This window comes from Lathyrus oleraceus, chromosome 3 (genome assembly GCF_024323335.1).
Source record: "Lathyrus oleraceus cultivar Zhongwan6 chromosome 3, CAAS_Psat_ZW6_1.0, whole genome shotgun sequence".
Taxonomy (NCBI): domain Eukaryota; kingdom Viridiplantae; phylum Streptophyta; class Magnoliopsida; order Fabales; family Fabaceae; genus Lathyrus; species Lathyrus oleraceus.
Genome location: NC_066581.1, coordinates 250,748,529 through 250,756,811, shown reverse-complemented (window position 1 = coordinate 250,756,811; position 8,283 = coordinate 250,748,529). Strand labels below are relative to the sequence as shown.

Here is an 8,283-nt window from a genome sequence, read left to right as displayed (position 1 = left end):
GTAAGTTTTGTTTAAATGTAATTTTGCATGTTTATCTGAACTGAATTTGGTTAGTTATGCGTGACATAGACTGAAATGCAATTTTTTTAAATTTCAATATTATTTATGCTCAATTAGTTATGCATGGACTGAAATTCAATTAAAAAATAATTGTAGGGATTAATTTGAAAATAATAATTATTTTTAAGTACTAAAACACATATTTTGAGGACCAAAATGAAATAAAGAAAATTATAATGAGCATTTTGAAATAAATGATTGAGGGACTAAAATGATAAGTGTGTATATTTCAAAGAACAAAAGACACAATGATATAAAATAAAAGCATTTTTAATCAACTATTTTTGATATATATATATATATATATATATATATATATATATATATATATATATATATATATATATATATATATATTATATATATATATATATATATATATATATATATATATATATATATATATATATATATATATATATATATATATATATATATATATATATATATATATATAATTTAAAATATTATATGAAAACACAATAATATTGAATTTCGTAAATTTTATGTTTTGGTTGTTTTAATTGAAGATACATTAAAGTCATAAATAATTTTTTTTTGGAGGTTTGATAACTCAAATGGTTGAGGTAAAAAAAATAAAGTTGTAAGTTCCAATTTTAAAGATGGACGAATTAAAAAAAACTAATTTAACAACTAATTAATAGCATTTTAAGTGTTTGTCAACTTTTTTTTTGTTTGACTGGCTATATTTTTTTGTAATGCTTCCTTTGGTTTTGTATATTCTTTACTGCTCATGTTCTGTTAAAAAAACTACTCATTGAATAATTATATGTTTTAAAATAATAATTATTATGCACCTTAATTTTCATGTATATGCATGGGCATGGTACCTTATAACAGGTTGCCGCATGATATTGAAACCAAATTAACCTGAACTTAATATATTTCGGTTTCATTCTTAAAATTATTTTAAAAGAGAATTAAAATTTTAAGAAATAAATAAAATAAATAAATTCTAAGAAATAATATACAACTTGAATTCATATGTTGTCATAATATATATAGTAGAAAAGATGGTAAAAATTAGATTTAAATGATTTTAACATATTGAGAAAAAACATAAAAAATATGTAATAAACAAAAATAAAGAGAAGGCAAATAATTAAAAATAAAAGAAAATATAGAAAAATTGTAAAATAATTTATTATAAATAATATTGAGATTAATAATTTAGATAAAAACATCTTATTTAATAATTATGGTGTAGGTTGATTTTTTTAGAAGTCAACCCTAGTCATGCTTAAGAAAGAAGGAAATATGTATATATGCTACTAAATTGTCATTTTCTACTAATTATTATTTTATGGTTGTATAAACTTAAAAGCAAGAAAGGCAGAAGAAAGCAGGAACGTGTGAAAGACCACATCTCTCACGCTTGTAGTTTTTTTTATCTCCAAATTATTTAGTATTTAAAACTATAATATTCCAAAACAAAACCCTTTGAACTAGATAATATCTCCAGCTGGAGGAGAAAGAAGAAAATATCTTCAGCACACTGTTCTACACTCAGTGGCTACCACCGTCATCTTTGAAATCATCTTTCCTAGTTTGCAAGGAAATTACAGTTTCAACATAAATTTTTCATCTCATTCTAAATCTTAGTTTTCCCCCAAATAATAAACCACAGAAGCAAGGTAAATGAAAACAGTGAAGTCAAAAAGCTCTCACTTAAATCAGGAACCCTAGTAAACCACAGTTCACTGAAAGAGACGACAGTGGCTGATTTACCTGATGCCACGGTGGTGATTGTGGATGACTCCGTTCTGTTACAGTGAAAATCCTGTTATGTGGTGGTTCTGTTGACGGATCTGTTTTCACTCTAGGTTTTCCTGGATCTACAGTTCTTTTTGACGGTAGTGATCTCGACGGAACAGAAGGTTGCCGTTCCGGAACAGTTTCAACCGAACGGTGTACTTGATCTACACACTTTGCTGATTTTGATGGTGAGTATGTGTAATTTCTGGATTTTGAGATCCATTTCGTGAAGTTCACGTAATATGATAATAACACTGTTGTGTTTTTTTTGGAAGTTATTTGATCCCTCTGAAATTCTGAACCTTCGTTGCTGAACCTTCGTTGCTGAACCTTCGTGCTCAGTTTTTCTAAAGGAAAAAGTATATATCTAATATAGCTGGAGGTCATTTTTAGTAGTACATAGCCGAATTGTAAATGATGTGAATAGACAATATTTTCCGATGATTTCGTTTTGAATTGTGCTAAATTAGCTTTAAAGTTATTCTTGGAGTGCAGGGATTATATCATGAGTTATACACTTACACTGTCATCATTCCAGTGTGGGTAAGTAAGTTCATGCCCTTTTATTCTTACTTTTCCTTTTAAGTTTTATACAGGACATAACATTTGAAGTCTATAGACTGCTCATAAACATTGCTTTGAATTGTGATGCTATTGTTGGGTTTGTGTATATTGCTTGATTTGAATAATCCAGGTTGATCCTCTAGAAGATACTTGTATTTTACTAGCTGAAATTTTTGATAGTTTTTTTACTTATGTTATTATTTGGAAAGAACAAATTATGGTCTATGTATCATTGTAAAGAATTTCATTTCCATGTACTCATAGTATTAATATATTTTTACACATATGTGGAATCATAACTCTCAAGTTAGATATTATAGAAAATCATATTATTACATGTCTTCGTGATGTTTGTGCAAAACTATTTCATACTATTAGTGTATGGTATTAATTGAACCTAAAACCCTAATGCAAAGTTGAATGTAGGAGTGTGAGTCAACAAGCTAAATGGCCTGTAGTAGCCGGAATCCTCTTGTTGTTGGGCGTGTAATAGGGGATATATTAGACCCATTTGAAAGTTCTATTCCTCTCCAAATTACCTACGGAAATAGGAATGTTTCCAATGGTTGTGAGCTTAAACCTTCTCAAGTTGCCAATCAACCTCAAGTGAGTATTGGTGGAAATGACCCCGTGATCTACTACACCCTGGTAATTACATTAGATACATATTATATCTATATTTAGTATATTCATATCGAAAATGCTCTTGGAGCATTGCTTAAGCAACTAAAAATATTCGCTTTAAAAGTGGATCTCACATGAAATATTTCTTTATATATATATATATATATATATATATATATATATATATATATATATATATATATATATATATATATATATATATTACAATTTTGATTAGTTATATTTACAATATCGATTATATACAAACTAAATGCATTTCAAATTTCTAACTTAATTATTTTTAATTTTCCTATTCTACTGAAGGTGTTGGTAGATCCTGATGCACCTAGCCCAAGTTATCCCAGTTTTAGGGAGTATCTTCATTGGTGAGTAAATCACGCGGCTTACAACAGAACATCATGTATGAGATATTTTTGTTGAATAATACTGTAACTAACACCTTTCTTTCAATGGATTTAGGATGGTGACTGATATTCCAGCAACTACCGGGGCTAGTTTTGGTATGTATATTATTTTCATACTCTATGGGTCAAATAGTTGTAGTATACATGAATTAAAAGTTTATTAAAAAAGTTATAAGTATATAATGGATAATACAATGGATAATTATCTTGATAGTAATAAGTTTTCATTTTATTTTATATTTGAGGTAAGCTCAAATATGATAATAGTACTACTATTATATAATGAGATTAAGAGTCAGTTTGATAATGGTCATAATTAGAGATAAACTACTATAATTGTATTATAGTATATTTTAATTTAGTTTTGATAAGAGAGTAATATACTTATAATTAAAAGTTGACTTGAAGATGGCATAACTTATAAACAATATAATATGATTAAGAAAATTATTGGTTATCTATAAAAAAATAATACTATGATTAAGAAAATCATTGATTATCTATAAAAAAATAATATGATTAAGAAAATCATTGATTATCTATAAAAAAATATGATTAAGAAATCATTGATTATCTATATAAAATATATTTTAAAATTAAATATATTTTAAAATGAAAAATTAAAATTTAATAAAATATAATTAAAGTAAAATTTAAAAGATATATATTAATATTTAAATATTTAAAAATAAAACAATAATAACAAAATATTAGAAAATATTTGATTTTTTTATACCAGTTTAATATAAATTTCGTGCAAAATTTTCAATTATATAAAACATATATTTATTGAATTTACTCATGATTTAAAAAAAATTGAAACTCCTTGTTTAGTTCAATTTATTAATTTTTAAAAAATTTATATAATAATAAAATTTTTTAAATAGCCATAATTATTTGATAATAATTTTTAATTCAATGGTGGATTTTATTATATAAAGTTATCAGAGGTGTCATATTATTTAAGTTTAATATATATAAGGTTTATAATTTTAATTTACTAGATATATACCTAACTAACGGATTAAAAGCCCGAAATAAATTACTACTAATAGTAGTAAAAATAACTTATTTACAACACTCCTAACTTTTCTTTGATGAATTATTTGTCAACTTCAATATGTTTGATTCTATCGTGTTTCACTAGATTATGGACTATGGTAATAGAAAATTTATTTATCACAATAAAGTCCCATTGATTCATCTCTCTTTATCTTCAAGTCTTCTAATATCATTTCCAACCAAAGTAGTTCACATATCCCTTGTGATATTGCTCTAAATTCTACTTCAGCATCAGATCTAAATATAACACTTTGTTTTCTACTCTTCCAAGTCACAAGATTCATACTTAAGAAAGTACAATATCTTGTAGTCGATCTTCTATCCACAATTGACCATGCATAGTCAGCATCAATATATGCTTCAAGACATACACTTCCATTTTGTTCAAACAGAATTCCTCTACCTGGAGTTCATTTTAAATATTGCACAATTCAGAGCGGAACTTATAAATGAATTTCCTTATGTTTGTGCATGAATTAGATGACTAAGCTTACAACAAAAACAACATTTGGTCTAGTATGTGATAGGTATATAAATTTTTCGACTAATATTTGATAAATAGAGTATGATCTCCTTGACTTTGTTCAAAGTCCAAATCTATCATAATTTGGTGACTCTTACAAACCACACTCATAGTGATTGCTTTAGCCCATATAAATCTTTTTTTTTTTAAATTTGCACACAATTTTGGTGGTAGTAAGTTCACAAAATCCAGGAGGTACGTCCATATAGATCTCTTCATCAAGTTCTCCATGAAGGAAGGCATTTTCACATCAAATTGATGTAAATTTCAATTGTAATTAGCTGTTAAAAATAATATCACTCTTACGGTATTTATTTTAGCAACTGAAGCAAATGTCTCTGAGTAATCTACTCCATAGGTTTGAGTGAATCCTTTGGTAACCAATCTTTTCTGGTACCTCTCAATAGATCCATCAACATTGTATTTTACGGTGTATACCCATCTGCACCATACATGTTACTTTCCATTTGGTAGAGAAACCAGTTTCTAAGTATTGTTTTTAATCAGTGTCTCCATCTCTAAGTCCACGACTTGTTTCCATTTCCTGTCAGACAATGCCTCAGATAAAGAGTTTGGTATTGTTATAGTGTTTAAAGTTGCGAGGAATGCTTTATGAGTGGGTGAAAAATGTTCAAAACATGGGTAGTTGGATATAGGGTAACGTGGCTTTTCAGTACATGTTTTGGTATATTTTATAAGGGAAATTGGAAGATATAACTCATTGTAGTGTGGTGGTAGTATTGAGTTGGATTTTGTTTCCTGTTCATGAGAAAATAAAATAAAATGAATCACTAGTGCTTAAAGGACCGAGAGAAGTTACCTCATGTAATGTCGGATCGAATTCTTGGATATGAGTGGATTCAAGAATGTTCTTCTTTCTTGTATATACTAAATTCTTTCCAAATCTTACTTCAGTTTCAACATTTTCATTTTTTTCAAAATCAAGTTCAATCTTAACATTGTCACCACTAGTTTTAATCTCAACTTGTGGTTGGAAAGTAAGGTTAAGACTGAATATTTAATTTGCCATTCATTAGGCTCTTCTGGATCGTTATGATCTTTTATTGGCGATCCTATTTAAGATCACATGTTTGACTACATTAGACATAACTTTTGTAAAATGAGAGGTTCCAATATTTATAAACACATTGCATTGCTTTATACTTATTTTGTTGGACTTGATCTATGAATATAAATTCAGTTGTGATCTTATTTTTTGTCAATAATTAAGATTAGTTTGAGAATGATTTGTTATTGAATTGGAATACTAATAGTTATAAAATCGCTTTTACAATCCTTAAAAATAGCGACTACTAACGCCACATACGAGTTCAACTATAATGTGACAAATACTAATAAGAATGACTCAAAGAACAACCTAAGCTAGTTCACCAAATAATAGGGATTATTCTAACAAATAGAAACTCAAACAGAACAAATAATATTTTATCATTCTCTCCTTAAATCGAGCCCTCAGTTTTCTACGTGTATTTGATAGACTCCCATCAAACTTCACATTTTAAGAAAAATATTCAATTTGAGAGGCTTGGTCATCACATGTGCAACTTGTTCTTGGGTTCCACAAAAAATTAACTCCACGATTTTCTTTTTGTAAGATGACACAAAAATTAGAAATGAACATCTATGTGTTTGCAATGTTTGTTTAACAAATGATTCTTAGAGAGTTTGATTGTTAAACTATTGTCACAAAACATGACAGTATTACAAAAATTTTGACAAAAAAAAGTAATGTGTATTTAAACTTTGCCTATTAATTAGCTATTTATTAGTTTGTGACACAACCATAAAAGATATGTGTGTATATAAAAATATACTACTAGTAACTAGTAATTATATGTACGCTAATTGTGGTTTTAACTGAAATTCATAGGTAATGAGGTTGTAAGTTATGAAAAGCCACGACCCAACTTAGGGATTCATCGTTTCGTGTTTGTATTATTACGTCAACAGTGTCGACAAATAGTCTATGCTCCGGGATGGCGACAAAATTTTAATACAAGAGAATTTGTTGAACTTTACAATCTTGAATTGCCAGTTGCTGCTGTGTTCTTCAATTGTCAAAGGGAAGCTGGATCTGGAGGAAGAACCTTTCGATAAATTAGCTTTATTTTAATGCAAGCTTAGTTGATAAATCCTACAAGAAAAACTCATATAGATGTTATAGAGATATATACAAACACAATCATGAGGGTGGAAGGTACTGCATCAATGGTGCTAATATTTACCAACAATAAAGATGGTTGTTTGGATTTTGGATTCTATGAAGATTGAAACCCTTTTCTTTGAAGGAATCATAATTAAAATTTTGAGGTTTTGTAAAATATATATATATATATATATATATATATATGTTGTATATCCACTTTACTAGACATAATATTCTTAATAGTTACTGACAATAAATAAAATTCACATGTGTGATCAATCAAGGCGAGAATGGCATTGTTGGTGGATTTTGTGATGTGGGCTGCTAAGTGAATCTATATGTCCAGGGTTCATGACGGTTATTACTAGTGCAGGGTATATGATTCCAGATTATGCACGGTCACACCAGTTCGGAAACATAGTAAAATCTGGAAAATCAAGACGCAGTATTTTCGAGTGTGCCTACATTGTATTTGCAGCACAAGAACATCTCATATTTTTTTCTCAAACACGGGTGAATGTGAAGCACTTAAATTCAAGATTTTGCTTTTGGCCTCGAGGTTAATTTGGAATGCATGAAGGAGATAAAGTATTTTGTAATGTTTGTGTTTGGAATATATATGTGATGTTGGGATGCTGATTTTTTTTTGTAGTAGCTTTGGTTGTTTGTCTAGTTTTTTATTTTTGCTTGCTTTAATGTGTATGCAATTTCATATGAACTGCTTGGGTGGTCATTATACGTTTATATATTATTTTGGGTTTTCAAAAATAAAATCACTTGCTTAAAGAATATTAATTTTAGATAAAATAAAATGTATAATTAAATAAGGGGGCATACATATAACTCCAAATAGTTAATAAGCTTTTTAAAAAATGTTTTGCTTACATGGGAAGAATCTTATTTGACATCTCAAATAGAATTTGGGCTCACTCCAATGAAACCAGATATGCCATGCTTTAATGTTTGAATTTCCCACCTCTAAAATCTCCATCCTGAAGAATTAAAAAGAAGGTAAAAATAACAAATATTTTCTTTATAAACAAGATTCATTTCAATAAGTACAGAGTGGTACCTCAATTCAA

At 27.8% G+C, this 8,283-nt stretch overlaps 1 protein-coding gene across 10 annotated transcripts; it reads left to right on the top strand.

The window, feature by feature from the left end:
* The first annotated feature begins 1,424 nt into the window (after positions 1–1,424).
* On the top strand, positions 1,425–7,934 carry LOC127126691 (protein HEADING DATE 3A). 10 transcript variants are annotated; one of them, XM_051055667.1, is made up of 7 exons: positions 1,425–2,024; positions 2,112–2,195; positions 2,332–2,379; positions 2,817–3,048; positions 3,349–3,410; positions 3,505–3,545; positions 6,926–7,342. In XM_051055667.1, the coding sequence occupies exons 4-7, from the start codon at positions 2,848–2,850 to the stop codon at positions 7,150–7,152; spliced, it is 531 nt and encodes a 176-aa protein (XP_050911624.1). In that variant the 5' UTR covers positions 1,425–2,024; positions 2,112–2,195; positions 2,332–2,379; positions 2,817–2,847; the 3' UTR covers positions 7,153–7,342. The 10 variants fall into 10 exon arrangements, with proteins under 10 accessions (XP_050911624.1, XP_050911623.1, XP_050911627.1 ...); XM_051055666.1 differs by having other exon boundaries at positions 2,332–2,383; positions 2,827–3,048; XM_051055665.1 differs by having other exon boundaries at positions 1,426–2,024; positions 2,827–3,048.
* Positions 7,935–8,283: the final 349 nt, after the last annotated feature.